A 26,420-nucleotide genomic window follows, 5' to 3' on the forward strand; every position below is an offset into this window, starting at 1 on the left:
CAAAGTAGACGTTTAGACGTTGCTGTAATCTGTCAAAGATGTCACAGAGATATTACATAACGTAAGTTGTAAACGTAATTTCAATGTTTTAATGTTTTGTCCCTGCGACATTGCAAACATCTTTCTATTTTATTACAGAATGTACTTATTTGCATAATTACACGTACGTTTATCGATTAATGAGCAAATTAATTTTAAAGCCGTTTTGTCGTTTTCTTCCGCGGAAATATTACACAAGTAGGTTTTCGTCATGCATAAATTCTGCATTATTGCATTATTACGTGACAGTTAGATCGAAGACATCTTGAACTTTAAATAGCAAAATAAGCAAGTAAGATTTTCCGGAATTCGCTTATTATGCAATATTGTATAAATGCATTGCACTCGTTGCATTATTATATATGCGTTTTATTATTACATGTGCACATGGAGCTATGTAATTCAAAAAACAGAAACCAAGTTTATATAAATTTTAATTCTTTATTATTCAATTTTTTGAACAATTTAAAAAAGACATAGTCATTGTATAAAACATCGTTTTATACATACGTACATTAAATATTGTAAAATCTAATACAATGATAGATAAATTAACAATATGCACAAGACGCTTGTGCATACAAAAGAATGCACGGTGATTATTGCGTGCGTATAGCACGTGATCGCAGATCTAAAATGTAAGTGTAAATGAATATAAATGAAATGTAAAAATATTGGGTTTCGTGCAAACGAAAAACAAAAGAAATATTATTTCGGTAGAAATCTACTTTGTCGATTTATTTAACAAACAATTCTACACATTATAAATTTACATTGTTAATTGAGAAAAAAGTCTGTAAATATGTATATACAATAAGTATAATAACAAATATAAGCATATACTGTTTCTAACATACTATTCCTCTTTCTTCTAAAAACAAAAAAAAAAATAAAATAAAATAAAATAAAACTGACAATAATCGCCGTGCGCTAATTTTTGCCTTTACAAAATTACATTCCGTTTCTACGTTCTCATATAAAATCCTAAAAAATATCAAAATGAGCGCATCATTACGAAAATAATACGACCCTATCAAAAATGATACGGCTTACGTATTGCGCGCCCATTTTCATTCTACTGATAGGAACCCGGAAATAGGACCCATGGCCCAAATCTGGTATTTCTTTTTCATTCTTTCATTCTCTCTTTCTCTCTGCACATTACTCATATTATTCTCTTTCTTTATTTTTCTACAATACGGAGCTTTTTATTGTCTTCTTAATTTCATCTTGGGCTTGTTATTCCATTGTATACTGTAAAGGATCTAATGTAATCCAAAGTTTAATAAAATTGATGTTCTACTTTATTCTCTTTCTTTCACGGTCGTGAAAATACGGTTCCTTCTACTCTGAAAAACGATGACGCATTTATCAAAAAATAATATGAATTACGTGTGTTTAATAGGATTCGTCTAATATGTATACTATTATAAAACATGTTTCTTTTTTAGAAAATAAAACTCGATTAGAGGACGTAGATCGGGTTTCGAAGAGGATATCTTGACTATCGTCTCCATGTACTCTTTATAGAGAAAATTATTTTTAATTATTATTGTTACAATTAAAAGAGAAATACCAATCACTTAACATTTCAGTTCATCCAATATATTCATAATTTTTAAAAATAGCTTTTGTATTTTAGCCACAAATCGTAAATTCATTAACTCCAATTGATTTAAAGTGTGTTGTCCAAAATTAAAATAATTTCAAATATAAATCAGATTTCAAATTTATATTAAACTTTCATTTAATTAAAATCCTTTTCACTATATGTTTTAACTGAAGTTTTTATTTATCCAGCTATTAAACAGTTTCCTCATTTACTTCGAATAATTTTCTATCACACTTAAAAATTATTTATCACGTTAAATCTTTATTTTCTGAATTACGGAAACATTTATAGAATTTATTTATTCAACAGTTTTGAATATTTTCCTTTTTTGAAAGTTCATATGAAAAAAATATTGTATATACATTATGCTAAAGTCACTATAAAGAGTTGAAGATAGTGACGATGCCGCTCAGATCTAAATATACAGTTTTAATCTAACTTTAATACTGCTTTTAAAAAAATGATTGACTTTGAAGTAGGCCAATATGAAAAGTGATATACGTAAATCTTTTTCTAAAAACATTATTTGCAGTCTTGTCGTTTGCATATCTTACAAAAATGTATGTTCGCTAAAGATATATCAAGGTTATTGCTAATCATCGAATGTGTAAAACGCACAAGTTAATTAAAAAAAAACGTTAAAAATACATTTTTACGCTGTATCTTCCAGCTTTGTTTCCGCTGATAAAATTTCGATTTTCTAATTGCCTTTTGTTTGTGACACAAGATTCTGATAAATTTTATTATACCACTTCCTGCCGATAGATGAGATCGATGAACACCTGAATATTCTTCTACTTCCGGCTCTACTTCCCCTTCAGTTAATGTGCTAACGATTAATCGTGCCGGGTCGCTCCCCGGACATTTTCGACACTATTATAACCAATTCAAGCATCGTTATCGCGCATGCTGACGAAATAGCGCGCGACGGTGCCTCGCGATCTTACTTACAGACTAGCAAGCGTGCATCACGACATTACTACACCTACGCACTTTTCTGCCTATTACTTTTAATGGATTAATCTTCTTTGTACATCATCGTGCATCATGCACTAGGAACAGACCAGTGGTTTGCGGCGAAATCACGCCGATTGCTCATCATGGTCTAAAGGAATCGATTTTTCCGTCATAATTTCAGAAGTTAGTATACAAATACCAATAACTAATATTACCAAGTGAATCTATTGTTTTAGACATTAATTACATGTATCCACATACATATATATATACATGGTGTTCATTAATGGTTTGACCCACTTTTTACCATAGGAGCTTAATTTACCGACGGATATGTATTTCTAACATATTATATTAGAAATAACAAATGCGTATTCCTATGGTAAAACAAGGGGACAACCATTAATAAACACCCTGATAAAGAAGATAATAATTTTTCAATAAATAAATCAAATATATAAAATAAAAATTTTTGTAAAAAATCTCATTTGGAAGAAAATTGACTTTAAAGTTAAATATTTTTTCTCTTTTTTTTTTAAATTTACGTAACTCTTCTTGGCAAATTCAATGATGACATACTAAAAGACAAATTGAACACTCAAAGCTATATAGATGATAAATATAAATTTTTTTATCTTCTACAAATAATGTTTTGCATCTGACTGAATCCTGCTAAAATTAAAAATATACCGATATTTTAAACAGAACCGACCAGATGCTCAATCGGCGTTCATCCGATATACAGTATCTTACAGATCGTTTTCTTATAACAGAGGTCTCGGACACGAGTTTGTGCGGACCGCAAGTAGACTCATATGACGGATCAAGATGCATAATCAACTTTGTAAAATTTCAAAGAACAGGGAGACGATTTTGCGCTGACTCAGCGCATCGGTTATATGCGGGAAGCATGTAACCACACACACAAACACACATACACACGTACATTAATCAAATAAAAATCTTTATTGCATAAACGCAACTTCCTCGATAGGCAAACATTGTGCAAATATTGTCACAATAATGGCATCTTAAATTGATAAAAATTTTGCAATAATTGCTCTATAATACGCAGCAGCTTTACAATTTATGAATAATATTTGTTAAAAATTAAACAAATTTGAAGTGCAAACTCAGGGTATATGTAATACTTTATTATATATGTATATATTAAGTGCACTTTCGTAAGCATGGATTAATAATGTTTTTAAATGTTTAATACAGCCGAAATTTTTCTCAATTATCAAACAATTCCTTCCAAACTTAATTGCAAATAAATCATTAACACAATTTGCTATTATGATCTTGACAAAATCTTTCTCTCTAGTCCTTTCATGACTAAAGATTGTGACTGATGAAATACGATTTCGAAATTGATTGAGCAAACAGTTATCAATATTTTAGGAAAAATCAATATTTCTATTTTTGTAAATAGAACATTACCTTAATTGTACATTACATAATTTTTATGTAAGACCTTGTAGTTTAATAAATATTGTCCTACCGAGGAATTCCTTATTCACGGACGAAGCCTTATAGGTGACAAAAACTTGTGTCTGTTGTGCGGTCCGCGTAACCATATTGAAACCACCGACTTACAGCGATAATCCGATCGAGCGAATAAGCACGTAATAACTGAGAGGCGTACGGTTCCCATTCGTCATTCACAAAACACGACGGTTTGTGTATTTTATATACACAATATACATATATAAAGTATGCAAGATATGCGTACGATCACAGGAAATCGCATACGCTATTCTAGAAAACCGTCCTGCAGTTGTAAACTCCGCAAAAAAACTATGCGCGTACGGCCGATGCGGCGCGATTAAATAATTAAAAAAAATAATAATAATCAGAAAAAACGGAGCAAAAGAATAATGTAAGCACTATCCGTTCGACGTTAGTGCTCAGATTGGAACGTCTAGAGACCAGTGTCGCAATAAATATTCCGACTTATTCCGCTATATACATATAAGATGAAACCTAAAAAAAAAGTTTGTCAAAGACTGCAAAGATCCTGCTCCTATCATTGAAACATCAAATTAGCGCTAAAGACTTGTCATCTTCTTTTCATAAATTCTGTTTTAAATAAAATTCTGCTTTTAAAAAAAAAACAAAAACAAGGTTTCTTGGAAAATATATTTCCGAATTAGAAAAGTATACTGTAAAGCAAATATATGATTATCTTACTTAATTGACAAAATTACTTTTGTCTCAAATACTAAAAAACGTTTATTTTCAATCTCACTTAATGAACGTAGTAACTTTTGCGTTAATTTAATATAATGGTTAATCTTGCTAAATAAATAATCTTACGTGATTTTTGCGGGAAAATAATGAAAAGTTATTGATTAGCGTGCGATATAAAGTCATTCATTTCTAGAATTTCCCGATCGACCGTACACTTCGCGCCTCGTCAACCTCGTGCACGACGCGCGTAATACTAATTTGACTACTGTTAAGAAAAATGTTAAATGAAAGTTCGATCACGCGAAGACTCTGCGGATGTCTTCGTTATTATCGTCATTCGTTGTCATCGTCGTCGTCATCGTCATTATTGTCACAGTTGTGCTACCGACAGGAAGGACGCGGGAATAGGGATTCCGGGGAAACCTCGTCCCGGACCCGGTGGCCTGTCTGCTGCTGACAGCGTCGCGTCATCTGCGCGAAAGACGTCCACGCTGTCATACGTGGTACTCGCCGTCCGATAAGCGTCGGATGGCGAGCGATACTCACGAGCGGCCGCTTCGACGGCCGCTCCTCGCGCCGAACCTGGCGCCTCAATGGGCTTCCAGGATTTCTTGGATACTGACATACGTGCCAGTGAGGAAGCCCAACACACCGAAGGCGATGATAGCGATATTCTTCCACAGTCGCCAGTTCCATTTGCCGAGGCCGTTCTCCTGTTCCCAGACAGTCACTAGCTCGATTGCCGACGGGAACATGAGACCCAGTGTGGACAGGCACACAGCCCCGACGAGGGAGATGAATGGACCCAAATTCGGGATCGCGATGGCTATGCAGACGGTGAAGATCACCAATAGGATACGCAAGAGATACTCGCCGAGTAGTCGACGGGAGCCGAAATACTGCTTGAGGTTCTTCCAAATAATCTCCATGGGCACGTAGAACTGAAGTCCGTAGGTGAGAAAGATCGCGATAGCAATCATTATCTTGGCGGATTGTGCCAGCACCTGATCTTGCGGAGGATTGAGCGTGATAGAAGCCTTCGTGTTCTCGCCGTACCTCCAGTAGCCGAAGAAACCAACGGTACTGTACAGCAAAACGACGCAGAACATGCCAGTGTTGAGGACACCCGGGCAACCGATAAAATGCGACGGTGTTTTCATGTTGTTTTCCAACGGCATTACCTAAAAGCAAATTATAGATGATTGACCTTTGCGCAAACGGAAAAAATTAATTCCTGAAATTTTAGAAGATATAAAATATTTATGGAACATTGAAACCAATAATTACACATTCATCTAAAAAACTAATAATTAAAAGATTTTAAAATATAGCGCACGCAAGATATACGCATTATAATTGTCAGTAAAGTGTATCAGTAAAGTTGGAGCGACGGTCGAACTCAGCCGACGTTGGTATTGCAGATTTTTCTTCGATGGAGAGTCGGGCAACTCGCGGTCGCACGCAGAGTGAAAGGGGAATAGCGTTAAGACCAGGCGAGTAGGTTAGTGCTCTGTGTCAGGCGCACTCAGGAATACATTATCTGTTCTTGTCTTCGACTTCAACGCCATCTAATGTGAGATCTATCAACTACCACGTTACACAATTACTATTCTGTTACTCGTTAAACTAATTCCGCAATTTACACATGAAATTTTCAAATCAATATTTCTCTTAAATATTCACGTACACAGACGATTCCAGCATCGTCTTAAGAGAAATTCTAAAATATATGTAAAATTAAAAGCAAAAAATACACGTGTGAAAGAACGTAAATACATAAAAATGCACGTAAAATTCATGAATAGGTTTTGTTTTATAGAAGCTGAGTCACGAAAATAAAACACATTTTAATTTCTTTTAAATTTAGACGAAGAAATATAATTTAAATAGCTTTAAACATTTCAAATTTTTTTCAGGTTATATGAAAAATTAATAATTAATTTCTTATTTTAAGACTATAAATCTATTTCCTGAGAATATTTCATATTCAATGAATTTTTTAATGAATTTTAATAATCGTAATCAATTTGTCCCGCGTAAAAAGTTTTTTATAGCCACTGCTACGCAAGTTATGGAATGTTAACATGACTTTTTGTTATCAGGTTGATGCGTCACGAATGTCCGAAACATTCCATGACGCACAGTCCGGGGCGTGCCATTTGATTTACGCGTGTCGTTACTTGGAACAATCGAACATGACCGTTAAGTGTCCGGACGTGTGTAGCAACTGAATGCAAAGTTATTTCTGATGCGCAGTGTCGTAACACCTATCTTCGCGGTGATCGCACTGCGAGTAATCACATAATCAAGATTCGAAATCAAACTTTACTTTAGCTCCAGATAAAAATTTTGTACAATTGATAATATTATATTGGTTGATAACGAGTTTTGTTATAAATTATAGAGGACAAGTTTCAATATTATATCCGCGTCCAATATTACTTAAAATTTGTTGTATAGACTTATAAAGAATATGCATACTTACAACACCAATACCCTCGAGAGCAAAGATGGCGGTACCGAAAAAAAGGGGTAGTTGTGACCAGCTGGAGAAATTCGGTACGTCGCTGATGGTGGGCAGGTCGTTGAAAATATAATAGAAAGTGATAGCCATGCCGGTGGCGATCAACACGTTCGCCACCATCGAGAATGGCGCGAGAAATTTGAGATTCCTCACAAGGGAAAAGATGATGAGCAGTGGCAGCAACGCGGCCATGTACATTCGCAGATCCTTGTCCGTTTGCGTGTAATAGTCCACGACCTCCTTAAGATTAGTCGAGATGAAAACAATGTACACGCAGCAGCAACCGATCAAATCGATCACCAAGAACGAATTAATTGTCGCCCTGAAACGATATTAAATGATTAAACTAAAGGGTAACATAATAAGAGTAAGATAATGCAAAAAATAGGAAGAGCAACGTTACGAATGAACGTAATTGTAACCAAATAATGTAATCATCTAAGAAACATCTTTTTGACCTCCCGAGAATCGGCATCTTAAAATATACAGGGTGTTCATTAATGGTTGTACCTACTTTTTACCATAAGAGCATGATTTACCGACGGATATATATTTCTAACATATTATTATATTAGAAATAACAAATGCGTGCTCCTATGGTAAAACGTGGGGACAACCATTAATAAACACCTTGTATTATATAACATATTATATGTTCTAAGATCGGCATGTCTTTAGATGACTTTTACAGTTTTAAACTTTTAGAATTTTGTTGACTAAAATAGCTACGTTCGGAGCGGGCGCTATTAGGATTATTCCGTTATTGTATTTTTATCGGTCATTAAATGTAAAATAAAGATAAAATGACGCAATAGTGCTGATAGCGTTTTCCGCGAACGCAGCTAGTGTCATTGCATTGATCTATTGAAAAGATAACGTCACTCCAATACCAATTTATCAATTTCCAATCTGGAAGAGTATAAAGTATTTTGTTTCCTCTTTGAGCTTAAATTATTATATGTATATTTTTAGAATAACTATTTTACAGCATTTGCTGTAAAAATATTTTATAGGAACAATTATAGAAACATTAATATATCAAAAGCCAGTATAAGTCAATCCTCATCTAGAAGTTAAGAAAAACAAATAATGTAAACATTTGTTTCTATTCATAAGAAATTAATTTATCATCTGTCTTTAATATACAGGGTGATTATTAATGAATGTCCCCACTTTTTATCATAGGAACACGCATTTATAATTTCTAATATAATAATATGTTAGAAATACGTATTTGTTGGTAAATCATGCTTCTATTGTAAAAAATGGGGACGTTCATTAATAATCACCTTGTAAATTCTATCTTTGCTGAAATAAAGTCATACAATGTTTAAATAATCAGCCATATAGTACGTATTATGTCAATAATATTATAGTAATATTATTCAAATTACAATAAAATATTACGGATATTTTACAGAAATATTACGTTACAATATATTGTAATGTAATATTACAGTTATATTACTAAAATACTACAACGCAACGTAATGTCACAATGTAATATTTGTATTATATTGCAGTGTTACATATTTGAAATATACATTACTACTGCAATATCTGCATACTACAAATATTACAATATAGCAAAGCAGTATACGACATCACCAATAGAGATCAATGTTCCATTTTATTTCATCTAGTAATTAGAAAACTACATAAAATAGAATAAAAGATATCAACTATATTCTGAAATATAATGAAATGATAAAGAAATGATACCTTTTGCAGATAAACTCGTAAAATTCGGCTTCGAGATAAAAGTAAATGAATTATATACCTTAACTGCGATACATAACTGCATGTACATTATTCTCAATAAATTTAAAAGATTACTTAAATTCAGTGATAAAAAAGATCGAATTCAAAATCAGTTGTATTTATAAAAAAAGATCGCAGAACGAAGTTTGAAAAAGTGTTTTAAAATTAAAGTCTTGTCTTTCAAATTTTTCAAGACATATTTCTGTGTAAAAATTTTCGTAAAAACAAATGGTGCTAATTTAAAATAAACTTTGCCGAGTTGAAGAATAAACACCAAATTTGATGGCGTGTATAAAAAAAAATAAAATTTTTTTCTTTAAACTGTACTTAAATCGTAAAATTTAATATTTTCTCTTTAAAATATTTTATTTTAATCATTACGCTATGATTTTTTCCAATGAGTTATGATTTGAAGTGAATAGTGTATTTTTAGGACTTCTCTAAAACCTAGTATCCTGCTGCTAATATTACTTTGGTGTATAACAAAAAAATTACGCAGTAGGATTTATATCTCGCACGTGTGTGTGTGTGTGTGTGTGTGTGTGTGTGTGTGTGTTTGTGTTGTATGTGTTATGACCAAGATAAGGACCTTATAATGATTCGTCACTCCCATAGTATTTGATGAAACCTTCCAAATTCTCTTTATTATGTGTGTGTGCATTTATTTATATATGTATGTGTATCTTAAAATATTACTACTTCTAGGATGAATCACTTCTTGACATCATTCATAGTAGATATAGCAATTCAAAACAGACTTGTATTTAAGATGAGAGAGCACTCTGTTGAGAAAATTGTGTGTACTTTACACAAGCGACTGCAAGATATTTAGGCCGTGTTCCAATATTCACTGTCAGTACTAAAAATCTATATAGTATGTAACGTTAACTACTCATAATTTTTCAGTACTGGCAGTCAATATTAAAACACAGTCTTAGTTATTAATAAACACATTTTCTCCTTCAAATTATATTTGTCTTAAGTAACCATATCTAAAATAAAATACTAAAATAAAATATTTTCTAGACATCAAAAAATCTGGCATGGATATACTCTTCCAACATTGAAAAGGAGAAAGAGAGAGAGAGAGAAAGAGAGAAAATACGATTATACACTTATACAATTATATAATTCAACGTTTTTTTTACTTTTATTACGTATCAGAATTTGAGGCAAAATCGGTAAAATTTATCGTTGGAGTAAAAACTTTATAACAGTTTTATATGCATATAAAAAATCATTATAGCTTTAAATATCCAAGGTCAATATTTACGAGGAAAAGAAAAAAATGTAATTTTATAGAAAAAAGATAGAAAAAGGTAAAAATTACTTTTTGAAATTACTCTCCTCTTAAATGTTGGAAAAGTATAGCCATGCCAGATTTTTTGGTATCTGAAAACCCTTTAAAAAAACATAAGGGTTCCTTAACAAGGGAATCTGATTAAAATTGCAATTCAACGATGTCTGCGGAAGATTAAGTATTGTATGATAGTTACTAGATCTTTTTTATTACACCCAATTTTCAACTTTTTGCGAAATGTGGTATACGAGAAATAATAATTCATTCGTAAAAAGTTAGTGTTATTTCATACATACATCATTTTATTCTACTTAACAAATTCCATTATAAGTAATTGGAATTTAACATTAAAATTGTTTTCAATATCTGTCTTTCTTTAAATTACTACAAATAGCACATAAAGATTGCAACACTTTTTTTTATTTAGAGATTAATTGCATTTTTTTGAGGTGTGAGTCTTTTTAAGTTTATCTTATTTTGACAAATTGGTCAATTCACAAGAAAGTTTGTTATAGTTTTGTTATAATTAGTCGACATTAACTTAAACATTGTCTTTCTTAAAATATGAAATCAATCTACATTACGTTTGTTAAAAAAATTACAATGACAAATTATGGTACCTTTCTTGCATTAAGAAAGAAAATTTGTTGAAAAATTAAAATATTTTGTTCCATATGTGCAACTAAATATTGAGTTAGTTTAATTGAGTCCTGATTAAAAATTTAAATCGTTAATATGAACTATACTTTCTTTGTGTAATTAAAAAAACTGTTGAATTAATCCAATATTTAGTTGATCATATCGGAGTAAATATTTTAGTTTATTAACCAAATTTTTTTCTCAGTGTATGTCAAATAAGTGATGTGTTTCCCAAATGTTTACATTATATTTACCTATTCTTTATATATCGAGTTTTCATATGTATAATAAAAATTAAAAGAAAGTTAAGAAAGAAATCTTCTGTTGGACTTAATATTCTTAAATGATGCTGATGATAAAAGGTAGACGTAACGTCTCCCGCGAACTCACTTGGCGAGTCTGGCGTATTTCTGAACGGGTTCGGGCCCCACCAGGAAGGCCGCCTCGGCCACATCAGCGAAACCCAGACTAGGTGTCTGCAACCGCCTGCAGAGGAGATGGGCGGACTTGACCAAGATGTGGACGCAGTAGGTGCAGACTGCGCCGATGAAGAAAGTGGCGAAGAGGCCGAAGGCGAGACCGGCGTTGCGGAAGGCCATCGGCATCGCGAGTATGCCCGTACCCAGACTCCCCTTGAGCAAATGTATGAGCGTGTCGAGGTCCGAGGTGGGATGGGCGAGCTTGCGGTGCTCGAACGGGTCGTAAAGGGCGGCCTCCTCGTCGGTCGGTCGTTCCACGAGCGGCAAGGTCGAGCCGTTCGTGACCGTAATGGGCACGTCATTTTTCTCGCACTTGTATCTGCAAAACCGGCAGCGTTAGCATACCGCGATGTAATCGTTGGCGAAAACGATTTCCGTGAATGGGACGTAAATTTTATATATTTGTATATATATACAGGGTGTTCCCGCAAGGACGAACGTCGCTGCTTCTTTCATCTACGAGTTCGACCGGTTCGGTCAGAAACTCGAGACATCTCTAATCGCGATAATTATAGAGAGTCGAGAAAACAAAAAGATATATCTCAATGAGCTCCCGTCGACAGGTTGACATCTCGAAGAGCGCGCAGATGAAAGAAGAACGGCGGAGGAGGGGGAAGTTCTGCGACGTCCACACGTACATTTATATTTGTACATATATATTTATCTTGCGCGTGGGATTAAGTGTTACGTAGGACCTGGTTCTGTTCTACACGGTACGACGTTTTCCCCGTGCCCGCGATTTCCATCACGACTTAATGCGAGGGGGGAGCATAATGAGAGAGTGTGCCGTTGGTAGGAGGATTCTCTTTCTCGCGCGTTCGCATGCCGAGGGAGACGGAGAGTGGAGGCGCAGACAGGACGCGAGACGCATGCGAGGAGCATGCATTCGGGGCATCCGCTGCCGCGGCAAGGATTTTGGCAATCTCTAACGACGGTGATTTCATCCGCGAGTTAATGGGAGTTTCGTATTACCTCATTATTACGAGCCCCTACATAAAAAGGAAAAATTAAGCGTCTTCGATCAAGCCGAACATTCGATACATCGCGCGCAGAATGCGATATTAATGCGCAAAGCCGGGAAAAAAGACGCATCGAAGGAAGTATCGAAACGGCGAAATATGTCCAATCTAAGAACACGAAAATTTCCGAAAGCTATCCGAGCGCTAGCATGGAGGGACGTTCCTTCCACTCATCGTTTTTATATTGGCTTTTAAAGAGAAGAGTTTTTTCCAATTATGCACAGTAAAAGAGAACATTTTTATTTGAAAATATCTTTATTTTCGAAATCTCAAATATTGAAGAGATTATGCAAACATAAATAAATTGCTCACATGAATAATGCTTTTATTAAGATAAATATATTCTTATTATTCTAGAATAATAACCTTCATGAATCAAGAGGAAAAAATATCGGATAAGAAAGTAATGATATCTTCAAACTAAGAATTAGAAATTTTTAATATTATTATTATTATTATAAAAACGTTAAATGGATAAAGCTGATGAAGGTATGGCGCGGTTATAAATACAAAAATTAAAATATCAAGACTTTCATTAAACTTTAAAAAAAACCGTCATTAAACATATAAAACAAATGTGTGAACTCTTCTGCTGGTCACCTTCAACACCTTCATAAGAAAAATCTGTAAAAGTCACAAATTTCAAACATGATTTAACATAAAGAGGTTTTGTATAGTTTTATTGTATTTTTTAAGAACAATATATTCTGATTCGATAATAATTTTTGTGATTTGAAAGGAAAAATAATAATTAAACCAATAAAATGTTCAAATTTTTAAACATTATTATCAAAACAATCATACTTTGCTTTCTAGACAACTTTTATAATGTCAAAATAAAAATATGTTCTTTGAAATATTATTTGAAGATTATTAAATTCTTTAAAGAAAATTAACATATACCTAAGCAAGATTAAGTTATTGTTTCATATAAGCAAAAATATAATTACTTGCATACACAAAAGAAAACATTCAATTGTTTTAAGATTATCTTTATTTTCAAAATGTTAAAATATTGACATGAGATATAACACTAAAGTAGATGTAATTTGCTTACATGAAAAAATGTTGTTTTTAGGTTCATAAAAAAAAATATATTACCATTATTCAATTTATAACTTTAATTAGTTGAGAAGAAAAATAATGCTGAATTGAAAGTAACATTTTTAAACTAAGAATTAGAACTTTTTAATATCATTATTATCAAAACAATCATATTGTACTCCTTAAATGGCTATCATAATATTAAAGTAAAAGTATATTAATTGCTGAGAAATTAAAATTATCAAATTCTTTAAATAAGAAATGAAATTACACACAAGCAGAATTGTCAGGTAAAAATATATTATTTCTTTCTTATATGCGAAACAGTGATTGTTGAAAAGAATATATTAGTCTCATCCTTATGTAAATTTTGAAATTTTACTTTCAAATTAATACTCACCTTTTAGATACGATTAGAGAAGACGAGTTATACTTTTGTATTTTTTCAAGTTTCCGCAGGCGTGAAGATAAGGAATAAAAGCCTGTTATTAAGTGATTGCGCAAATTGCAGAGCAGAAACTATCTAGAATTTCATCTCCTAGATTGGACAAACCTCACGTCGCACGTATGCCTGAATAATGTAAACGTTTTACGAATACTTAAACTGTTCGTTGAATTTTTCAACGGCTGCTTCTCCTTCTGCGTCTGACTCTCCGTCCGTTTGCACCGAGAGAAGATCGTGGACGTAAGTAACGATAATCGCAAGTTTTAGCGGTTTACGCGTTTATGAAACACACGCTGAGTGGTTGCGAATTGGTTACCCAGAATTTTACGAATCCATTGAAATCTGTATTTTCAGATCCGTTCTTACGAGTCGATTTGCATTCGAAGAATTGAAAAAACATGTTTGTTACTATATCGAGAGTTATCGGGAAAATATGAATATTTCAAGAACAAGAAAACGCGTCATAAACGGCATGTGCTTCGTTCACAATACTTTATTTCATTACCGTGTCGGTCAACATTATCATATCTATTCTCTCGGCGCGTCTACTCGCGTCCGCCAGCCCTTTCTGAAATACACGTGAGAAAGGAAGCGCGCAGCGCGAGCCCGCGTCGTTTTGTCGCCAGCGTAAACGCGTGTGAAACGAATAGCACTGACTCATTGTCGAACCGCAATCGCCGATCGTAATCTAAAGCGAAATTATTTACACGCGACTGTTTCTTTATTTTTTCTTTTTTTTTTTATTTAGCACAATTTCAGTGAATCCGAATCAGATGACTCAGATCGCGGTCGGAATTTTAAAGCGAAGAATCGCAGAATATCGTTTTGTTGTTGAAATTTCGCGACGATAATAGCGCCGAATGCGCTGAATTCGCGCATTCCGCGTGGCCACACGTGTAAACGACGGCTCGCGTTACCCGTTCTCTTTTCCCCACGTTCTCTGCATCACGCTCGACTGCAAACACACGATTACACCCTGAAAAGTGGAATGACAGATAGAACGGATTCTGAGAGGAGGCACGACGCGTCGGCACATTAATAATTGACGGTTATTTGAAACATGCAGACACATCCTCGTTTTCGTAAATGGCGTCCCACAAGTCGCAGGGAATTTTCTTTCTTCGACCTACAGTCGATCGAAAACGCGAGTATTCGTACGATGTACGAGTAATTTGCTCTGTATGTATGATATATGTATGCGCATGTGTATCGCGAGGTACTGTGTATGCACAAAGAGAACTTTCTCTTAGAACTTACCCTTAAAGTAATGGTAATCGTGGGACCAAACGAACGCAAAAGAATTTTACTAGAAGAGAAGATTTGTGCCCTGACAGCCATTATTGTGCAACTAATGCACAATAATGGCGTTATAAATTCATGAAAATTTTATAATAATACGCTATAACGCTGCAGTGTTATTGGAACAAAATTTCTGAATAATATTAAATAATCTGTTAAAAATTAGAAAAATTCAAATTTCAAAAATATTTTTCAATTATTTCAAAAGCAATATTACCTGTTATTTAAAAATTTCCCCATGACAAATGTATAATATTTCTACATTATAATTTGGGAAAAATTAAAATGCAACATCGTTATATTTTTATCAAAAAATTATCTCAAAATTAATTGGACAGCTAGTTTAATTATCAGTATATGGAAAAGGTTGCTACTTTTACTTTTAAATGTTGTCTTATTAAGGTGGATATTACATAAGCCGTAAGTATTATGGCCATTCGTACTGCGTTATTAGATGACGAACTCTAGTAATTACTTGTGGAATCATTGTAGCCTACCATTACATAGTAGCGCTAATATGCCAATATACAAAGCAGCATTTGTTATAAGACATTTTTACTTTCGAGCATTTAAAAATTGTTTCAAGGTACATTTTAACATTTAATTATACACATTTCCTCATTCTTTTTAAACTTAAGCGTATTATCTTACGAATGTATGTACACTCGAGTGTCTTTCTTATTATTTAAAAATTTTACTTTTTCTTCGGTTGTACACATTTCGACTCATGCAAAGTTAAACAATAACATGGAATTTTGCTAAAGTGGGCCGTTATGCGTAGCGGGAAAACTAATATTATGGGTATATTGACCACTCGTATTATCTTTGAATTCTAATAATTACTTATGGGATCATTTGTTTAATAATCTTAATTCTTCACATGTACTTCCTCATTGTTTTTAAACATGAGCATATTATCACATGAATATTTATAGATTCGAGTATTTTTTGTGATATAACTTTTTTTGTCTATACACATTTCGAGCTAAGCAAAGTTAAACAATAACATAGAATTTTGCTAATATGGAACCTTTTATGTGTACCGATATCTCAATAAGCCTATGTAGTCTATTTTTCAAAGTCTTCATTCTACAATATTATATTATTTTTAATAAATATAAAATTTCATAATAAAACACAATCGCTTTTTTTAATTAAAACAATTTTTAAATTTACTCTTGATAGCTATGTTCATATATGATTCTTGTTATATATTAATAAGTTAGATATTATTGTAAACAGTTACCTTCTTTCAAGATGATTATTTAGGTAATTTTGGGAATTTCGAAGTTTTGGGTAAAGACAGTACTGATATAGAAGATGGAAAATGTACGTGGCTGGTTACTCAAGTTCTTCAACGCGTCACCCCGGAGCAACGTAAAATTTTAAAAGTGAATATCGTTATTTAAATCTGTCGTCTCGCCGATAATCTATTCGTATTTTTTTTTCTTTTCCACACAGAAACGGAGTTTCAAATCCCGAGAAAATAAGACACGTAAAACAGATATTGATCTGAGTTTGCCAAACGCTTGCTAATGCGCAAACAGATGTATAACGTAATAAGTGCACGCATGCAGCAAATATTATTCGGACTTCTAGACAGCCTTTTCTTAGATTTACTAGGCAAGCTTTATCACAGGTCATTATGAAATCGTCGTTTATATTGAAAATACAAACTGCATTAATACATTATTATTATAAATTTAGAATTAAGTTAGAATAAAGTAAACCGACATTGTCTGACAATATGTTGAAATATCACGTAACGTTATTTTTAAAATGCAAAATCAAGATCTTTCATGAATTTTATGTATAAGAAAATATTCCATTTTAATTGAATAATTCCTGAAGTATTTAGTATCATCATTTTTTTAGTCTTCTCATAATGCATAATTTTTGTTTCATAAAATATTTTTAAAAAAATATTACCATAGAAACAAATTACCAAGAATTTTTTATTAAAAAACTTTCATATAAAAAAAATAATTAAATGCTGTAATTATATCTCTCTTTGCTGCGCGTTCACTTGGCGCGAGACGCGACCGCGCCTCTTGATAAAACAGGGATGGCACGCGAAACAAAACTTGCGCTTCAAAAAATAAACATTGTTCTCTTTTATATCTTTTAAATCTTTTGAAATACAAATAATTCAAAACAATACGGATTACTCTCCGGAAAAATTTGTTAAATATAATTCTATATAATTAGCATATAAGTTTCATATATATTTATACGTAATTATATATAATTATGTATAAAATATATCCATGTATATATAAAAAAAAATATAAAAAAATATATATATATATATATACATACAGGATGATTATTAATGAATGTCCCCACTTTTTATCATAGGAGCACGCATTTGTAATTTCTAATATAATAATATGTTAAAAATACGTATCCGTCGGTAATTCATGCACTTATGGTAAAAAGTAGAGACATTCATTAATAATCACTCTGTATGTGTATATATATATATATATATATATATATATATATATATATATACATATGTGTATATAAAAAATTCGTCTTTTTGAACTATAAATATTACAAAATTATAGCAAAATTCTTCCATGTTGTCCAGCGATTACCATGGTTTTAAAAGCAAATTCTTTCTACATGTGCGTGTGTGTCACGTGTGTATAAGGTAGAAAGAGAGAAGAAGGGGGTAGCGCACTTTCATGTATGTTAGGATTGTTAAAAAAAAAATACAAGACTGTATAGGTGTCTAGGTATTATAGGTACCCGTCTTTTAGGTGCGGTAGTTTCTCTCCCGTAGTCGTGCGAAACTTTCTGTCGAGAAAACGCCCCGGGATTAGAGTCTGTATGTGTCCCGGTCGTCACGCGTTACAACGTGACCGTGGGGATTCAACGCGTCGCGTTACAGGCGTAATACATACAGAGGGGCAGCCGCAACCACCGCACTGCATCACCGCGACGCCCAGCGCCACGACGCAGTACGACGACTAACAAGCCTCCTTTTTGCTTGCCGAGCCTTTCGCACGTGGCCGAGCATTTTTTTTGTTTTGTTTATTTTTTTCTTTTTTTTATTTCGTTTTTTCGCTTTTACACACGTCGATATAGATCTATCACCGAATCCGATATGCCAATACGTCTCGGCTCTCGGCCACGGATTTTGCAACCGTCCGATGATATTTTCGTGTCGCGTCCAAGTCGGCATCGCGTCGACGTCGCGTCGCGTCGTCATTTCGTGCAAGTTTTGATCGAGCTAAAGTATCAAAAAAGCGTCGATCCGCATTTTCTTATTTTTTTCTCAACGATCGTATCTTTTTTTTTTGTTCTCTTTCGTTATTCGCAGAGCACTTTCATAGAGCCCGAATCTATGCCCGGAGTTTATACGCTAGTCTGGAATCATATAAATGCACATATTATACAGTAAAGACAAATCCTTTATCCTCTGGGAACATATTCTGCTTTGCATACCGCATGACCTCTACACGAAGCATTCTCGATCAGCGACGGAAGAGAACTGTTAACGATACTCCTTCTGTTGCCGTTTCTTCGCAAGCAAAGCCGGTGTTAATCGATGCAAATTACGAAATACGAATACGCGCGATAATGCAATGCAAATTGATCTGGTTAATTCGGTGTAATGGGATTTCTTCTTATTGGACAATTCCTTACGCGAATATACCGCTCGCTTAAGATAATATCACATGACAATTTAATATTTTATTCAATGTCATAATTTTCGTGACTGTCGAAATTATCGGAGAAATTGGAGAGATCTTTGTTGCGATTTAACTCGAGAATTTAATTATTTATTTTCAGGGTTGGGTAAGAGTTAATATTTTTTAAAATTAATTTAAGTTAAAGTTAATGGCTTATAAAATTAATTTAGTTACATTAAAAGTTGCATGAACAAAAAAATCAGTTAAAAAGTTGTTACGATTAAATTAATTTAATCCTTAACCACACTAGTTAAAAGTTCCGGATAAATTTTTTTCATATATAATTATATATAGTTATATATAATTATGTACCAAATATGTATTAAATATTAAATATTAAAATATATATATGTTTATATATAATTATGTATAATTTTATATGGACACGTATAACTCGAGAAAAAATTTTTGTATGTAACTATATATAATTATATATATTTATATACATTATATTTATATATGGACGTGTTTTGTATATAATTAAATATAAAAAATATTTTTTGCAGGATGTCTGATGAGAGAAATGAAATCTAACTCTGTGAATTCTATGTGGAAAAATGAAAAAAAAATAAAACAGTTGAATTTGTTACATTAGAAAAATTGTACTTTTTTTCCCTTTGTCATTTAAATTTTAAAGAAGTAATTTAAGAAATAATTATAATTTTAAACTACAATTTTGCGAAATTGTGTGGAGTACGTTTGTAGTTAAGAGTTAAATTAATAATTAGTTTTAAAAAGTATCATTTACATTAAATTATAATATCATAAAACTTTTTAAAATTAGATTATTATAAATAACAAAACTCATAATTATGGATTATCAAATAAATTAATATTTTATTTGTAAATTAAGTAATTATATGAAATAAACAAAGAAATATTGTTTTCTATATGAAAATGCATTTTTTTCTTTACATATAAAATTTTAACCTAAAAAAAGTTAATAAATTAACTTTCATGTGTTTTAAAAATAACTAGTTAAAAATATTAACTTACTTAAAATTACATTGAAATGATCAACTTTATTAATTATATTTTTAAATCGTTACTGCCCAACCCTGCTTTATTCTAGCCACATCTTATAAGAAGTATAATTTCATCATCATTCTGCGTAACGCATTCTTATATTACGTTAGTTGCACGCGTTGCAAGCGTGCGCTTGAAAGCCATAAATGGCTGAAAAGTGACCCCGAGGAGAGTGCGGGAATTAAATGGAATTAGAAATCAGTCGGCCTTGGGGAGCAATTGACTGTTACGGATATTGCGTTTAGTGAAATTAGAACGGTACGAGTCGCGATACCGAGAATAATGCCGGGAAATCCGGGATAATACATAAATGCATAAGACCGCGAAGGTGTCAAAGCTCAACCGAGCGCGCAATTCGCATAAACTACTTCAAGGTTGCGAGAATTCGCACGTGTGAAAAGTTACGTTATTGCGTAAACGGGTTCGATGAGTGACGGGTAAAACGGCAGCAGAGAGGAATCTCGTCTCGAGCGCAAAGGATCCAAAGATTTCGTAGCGGCCGCGCCGTTAAATCGGTCGACGAAGGAAGTGAACCGTCTGCATCAACTTCCGCGATTTTATCGCCGCTCTTCTTATTTTATCGATTACCACACTTTACGCGGAAAAGCAAAAGATAGATCACTTAGCTGTTAAGCTATCGACGACCATCGTCCCACATTTGTGGATATAAAACTTACTGCACGTGAGGAAATGTAAATAGAACAATATTTAATAACCTTGCATTGAATATTTATATATTCAAATTCTAAACTAATATCAAATTAATTTAATTATAATTGTGATAGTGTAATTCGATAAATTAGATAAAATAGAAGCAATGCTTATGTATAAAGTTTTTTTATATCGTAACCACATTTTATTTGCATATTATAACCTTGTGCGTAACAACGAGAGAGAAACCTTTTGATTAATTGTTCGTTGTTTATCTGCCAAGTCGAGATAAGATCTTATTATAGACATATTGCTAATGTTCAACCTCGCTTGCTTATTCATGAGATGAGAGAGTAATTTTTTTTATATTATTAAGATGACAGTGATGAAACGATTCGCAGATCGTAAATTCGGCGTTAGTTTTGATCTTCAAAGCATCACTTTTTCCTCGTTGCAAATAACATCGGTTTAGCAAACCATGAAATTATTTATTCTCGTTGCTGATTAATTAACAGCGACAAATTACGATTTACATTTTGATTATGAGAATATATTACACCTATTTTCAGAATAATAAAGAAGTTTTGAAAAAGTTACAGATGGTTTTTGTATTGCACTTAAAAACAGTACAAAAAAAGATTTAGCGGTTTTCTACCTAGATTAAAAGCTATTTTAATAAGAAGAAGAAATATACTTTAATGGAAGTATGATAAAAAAATTGAATTTATAAATACTTTAAGTGTCCAAGATGATTTATGTACAATCATTGTTATGCAAAGTTGTTCTAAAATTAGTTGTTCTTAAATAGCTGTCTCAAATAAACAAAACTTGTTTATTTATTTACAACTAAGCCTAGAATCGTAATGAAAATTTTCATGAATTATCTTAAATAGTTAAAGTACTCATTATAAAAAAAGTTGAGAGTCTTGTCATTATTTTATAAATGTTAGTATTATAAAAACAAAAAGCGACAAATCAAATAAATGAATATAATAAATGAAATAAACTATAAAAATGTTTTGTTCAATGGAAACATAATGTTACAAACACAACTTTTGTATGAGAAGTATTCTTAGCGTTAAATTGCCATTTATTTTAACAAAATTTTTCAAAATTATACCAAGATTGCATTTGCCGAAATTCACTGTCAGTATTGAAAATCTATAGTGTACGTGTAACATAAACTATGAATTTAACATCCTGGCAATATGTATCAAAACGCAGTCAAGATTTTCAGATCAATAATAATGCAGTATGAAAATTGTCTTACAATTATAAATTTGTAAACTTCTACAAGGAATTTCGTTAGTTATTACATAATGTAAGTTATACGTTTCTTTTATTTTTTAACTTTAATTTTCTTTTGCGTATTGATTCAAATCCAAAAAAAATGTTTTTTGTCACATTAAATATCAAGTTTTTAAGAAATATAAAGATTCAAAAATAGAAATTTGAATATATTGTTTATATATTCTAAATTATTTTATTCAAGTTCGATATTAATAAAAAATCATAGATAAAACTATAACCACATAATTTTATCTTTCATCAAAATTAAAATTAAATCATTATTATTTTATCTAAGATACATTTACATGTAATTAAACCTTATCTTTACCTAGATAATTTTCAATTATCTAAGCACAACACTGCACATTTGTAAAAATAGACGTAATACATCCTTAATCTTTTGAAAGAATGAAAATGAAGCAAGATTTAAAAGAAGTATTTAACACCGAGAAATGTTAATAATGTAATCGCAAGAACAAGAGATGTCTATTCATATATGAAAAGAAGATATTTTTGGAAATTGCTTGGCGCCACAAACCGACATTACATCTTGAAGATTAACGAGGCATCGTACGTTCTCAATTAAATAATTTTCTCGTTCGCACAAGACGTGAAAGAACATGACACAGTAAGCAGGTACATATCCGTACGCAACACAAACGAGCAACTTCGCAGTCGTCCAAGATTCAGCAGGCGGCCGTCAAGCATCCCTGGTGCCAGCTACGCTACGAATTCTACGTCAGCGATCAGGCGGTATGCACGATTAGTGTGTAGTACTAACAATTAGAATAGTTTAACGATAAAAACGTAGCAAAAAAAAAAACCAAAACAGGGGAGGAATAAGTAGGTATCAATTGAAATATATAACCATAGTAATATAAAGTATAGCACAAGAAAAATGGGTAGAGTACACAGATTAACGGAAAGAACGTAAATGCACAGTATATGATCCTCGGGTTTGTTCTCACTCACGTTTGCTTGAGCATTTGGGTTTGGCAAGAAAGCAATGGTGATGATTGGTCGTGGTAGCAGATAGTGAACGCGCTCAACGATCGGTCGAGCCGTTCGTTCGTGTTGATTTCTTTAGCGGAATTTTGAGAACTTACTTGACAAGCACCACGTCTGAGAGTTCTGTTTTCACACCCTGCTTCTTCGGCTCGTATTCCGCTATCATCGGACGCATTGGCGTTCTCTGTAACAGTACGGGAGGGTCGAGTTAGATTAAACGAATTACAACGTCGGCGCGTGAGGCGCGATAAGCTGCGTGTGCGTGCGCGCGAATTAATCAAGTGGGTCGAAATAAGAGCGCGTTATCGGCGAACGCGATGAATACTTTCGAATGCACCGGGACGACGATGACCCGTTCGTAATTGTCCCCTTTGGAGGGGAGCGGTAGATTGGGACAGGTCAGTTTTGACCTCACCGCTCAGATTATGCGTGTGTTCGATGTATCAATCACGCGCTCCGTTCATTGGCGCATTTTACCGCAAGGCTTTTGCGGGCTTTACGATCCATTCAAGTTGTCGACTAGAGATGTTAGTGGCAACTATTCGGTAAAGAGTGTTTGTTGCTATCTATCTATCTATATAATATAATTTTCTGGATAATCATTAAGATAAAGAAATAACTTTACCTAGATTATTACAATGTATATTATCTTCAACTTTATTTTAAATAAAAAATGTGTTATTTTTTTTTCAAATCTGAGGTAATGTGAATAATAACGAGAATGACGAGAATTGTCCTTAGTCTCAGTCTCCAAGTTAGCGTTTCTCTCGCAACAGGAGAATTCTTTTAATGATAACAAGATTGCGTTCCGAAATTCACTGCCAGTACTGAAAATCTATAGTGTACGTAACGTGAACTATACATTTTTAATACTGTATTATAATACTATATCCGAACGCAACCGACATTGCACAGATCTATATTAAAACTTGCGCCATAGATTCATATGTGAGTCACGTATTTCTATTTCTTAATTTTGAATTTTTATTTGCGTGTTGACTCAAATTCAAGAAGAAATATTTTTTGTCAGGTTGCTTGAAGAACACTTATTTTTAAGAAATAAAGATTTGGAAATTGTTTTGTTTTGTTCAACAGCAATGTTACTTAAAAATTATCCACAAGACTGTACGTAATGTTATCTTTTACCTAGATAAATTAGAATTAAATCATCTTTATATTATCTGAAAAAACATTTACATGTAGTTTATCTGTAATTTTAAGTTATTTAAGCGCAATACATAAATCATCGGAATGATTCTTGACGCGCGTTGCAATACATTGCGAGGAAATTAACTCGTAACACGAAAATTAAAAAGAAAAGTTATAAAATTATGGTAAAAAGTTGGTTTAATAGTTTCAGTGGTAAATTACACTCAAAAAGAAATGTTTAATTTTAAAATATTGAAATGTTTCACTTTATGTAATTTCTTTTCCTTTTTTACGTAGTTAAAAGAAGTTTTAGTTATAAACGGTGAGATTTAAAATACTGAAACGTTTAAAACCGACATCTTCAACAGCTTTAAATCTTTTAGTGCTTTAAAATTAAACGCTATTTATGTAACGTTTATAACAATACTAAAATCTTTAACGGTTTTAAATGTTTTACGTACATTTCTACCAACGTAAATTAACTTTAATCTCCGTTTAACTTGCTCTTTATCTTTTTCCAATTCTTAGAAATAGATAAAAATAAAGTAAAATCTACATTCGTAGGAATGTATATTAGCGTGTTAATGTATTTAAAAAAATAGAGACAAAAATAAAACTTATTTAACATTTTAAACACTTTGTTTTTTTCTCAGTGTAGTAAGTCACGTGAAAATTTATGTCCATTCGGTCGATTACTGATGCATTCTTGGATTTCCTTTGCGCCTACATGTGATATACTTTTATTCCTCGTTTAATAAATTACCTGTTTGATTAAGCAACATAATTCGCATAATTTGTATTCACCATAATATGGGGGCGATCGTTCGTCGTCGCCACCGACAGCGAGCTCATTTCCACGTCGTGGGAGCTGTCGGCGTTCCCCATGTTCGTTTTCGCCTTTTTTTTCAGCGTAATGTCCTTGGAACGTATTAATCCTGATGAACACCGCCGGGACCTCGCAGAAGAACGAACGTCATTCGCACCACATGTTATCCAACGGCATTATTTGGAATTCGCGTCAATCACCCGGCCATTAGCCCTAATAGATCGAAATGTCCGGTCCGAATAACGCGGGCCACGCGACAGAGGAACAGAATCAGACCGCGAGGAGCGGAAACGTCGGAGCGCTCGTGCGGTACCACTTTGAAAGAGGGATTACTTCCTTCCTCTTGAGCGAACGTTCCTCCGCGAGTAATCGCGAGAGCATCACGTCATCCACATTCGGGTCTACGTTCACATACACGTTGGTTGCGCGAGACGAGGCGACTGACGAGGATGAGTCTATCTTGAGACGCTTCTCCGCTCGCGGCGCGGCGCGGCGCGGTGTCCGAGGAGCGGAGCGGAACGCGATGATCGGCGCGCCGACGCGTGTGCAAAACGGGCGTCGCGACGACCGAATGTCCCACGGAATGTCTGACGGGATGGACCAAGCTCTGCGCGTCCTCCCTGTGCGCGTTGTTCTAGACGCTCTATCCGCAAGCGGGGGATAGAGCGTCCGCTATCCGGGACCCGCTCTATGTACGGCGCCGCGCGCGGCGCAGAAAAGCGCGGTTACCGCTGCCAAATCTCTCGGCGACGTCCGCCGCGAGGACACGCGGTGCTCTTTATATACCGGACGACTACGAAAATAGGAAGAGCAAACCGACGCGCGATCGCGGGCTCACGTGAGCCGTGCGTCTCTGCCGGCCATCTGACCACGCTAACCAGGTTTTAACAGGATTCTGTTTGAACGGCGCGTGACAGACCGGGGGGAGCCCCGAATCGTCTGCCGCCTCCGCGGTTTAGCTCGCGAATTAGAGGGTACGCGACGACGCATCTTCGTCGTTGCGCGGAAAAACGGAAAATTCGCAGCGCATATCCAATGCATGCCAAACATGACGAGAATATAAGCGAAGACAGAAAACTTTATGCTTCATCGCATTTATACAGCTTCTAAATATATGTGCGCGGAAAAAATAGTAAATCAAGTTAAAACTAATATATTCAATTGACAATCATTGATTCACATATAAGAAAGAGATTGTTCTTGCTTGTACAAATATGAATACATTTCAACACTGCAAATAACTGGACGAGGACGTAGAAAAATCAATTTGAAGAGATATTGAGTCTTAATACGTTTGTTTGTAAATAACTTGATCATTGTCAAACTTGGTTTTTTTCCATTTTAATAGACAAGCCTTCTGTATATGTTTGACTTCTGTTTTACTAATAGGAAGACATTTTATCACATAAATTGTTTTTTTGAAAATTTTAAGATACTGAAGAAAAGCAAGTGAGCCCG

The 26,420-nt window shown here is 33.5% G+C and overlaps 1 protein-coding gene across 3 annotated transcripts in view; it reads right to left on the reverse strand.

The window, feature by feature from the left end:
- Positions 1-466: 466 nt before the first annotated feature.
- Positions 467-26,420, reverse strand: part of LOC105193245 (proton-coupled amino acid transporter-like protein pathetic) — a 42,061-nt gene continuing 16,107 nt past the window's right edge. The window contains exons 1-5 of one of the 3 annotated variants that reach the window (XM_039450139.1): positions 24,900-25,032; positions 23,086-23,171; positions 11,416-11,823; positions 7,287-7,647; positions 467-5,982 (exon numbers count right to left, since the gene is read on the reverse strand). In XM_039450139.1, the coding sequence (XP_039306073.1) occupies positions 5,392-5,982; positions 7,287-7,647; positions 11,416-11,823; positions 23,086-23,162 (1,437 nt within the window). In that variant the 5' untranslated portion in view covers positions 23,163-23,171; positions 24,900-25,032 and the 3' untranslated portion in view covers positions 467-5,391. Of the gene's footprint in view, positions 5,983-7,286; positions 7,648-11,415; positions 11,824-23,085; positions 23,172-24,899; positions 25,185-26,420 lie in introns of those variants that run through there. The other 2 variants (XM_039450138.1, XM_026139408.2) reach the window with 2 other exon arrangements.

The sequence above is a fragment of the Solenopsis invicta genome, chromosome 5 (assembly GCF_016802725.1).
Source record: "Solenopsis invicta isolate M01_SB chromosome 5, UNIL_Sinv_3.0, whole genome shotgun sequence".
In the NCBI taxonomy this organism is placed as follows: domain Eukaryota; kingdom Metazoa; phylum Arthropoda; class Insecta; order Hymenoptera; family Formicidae; genus Solenopsis; species Solenopsis invicta.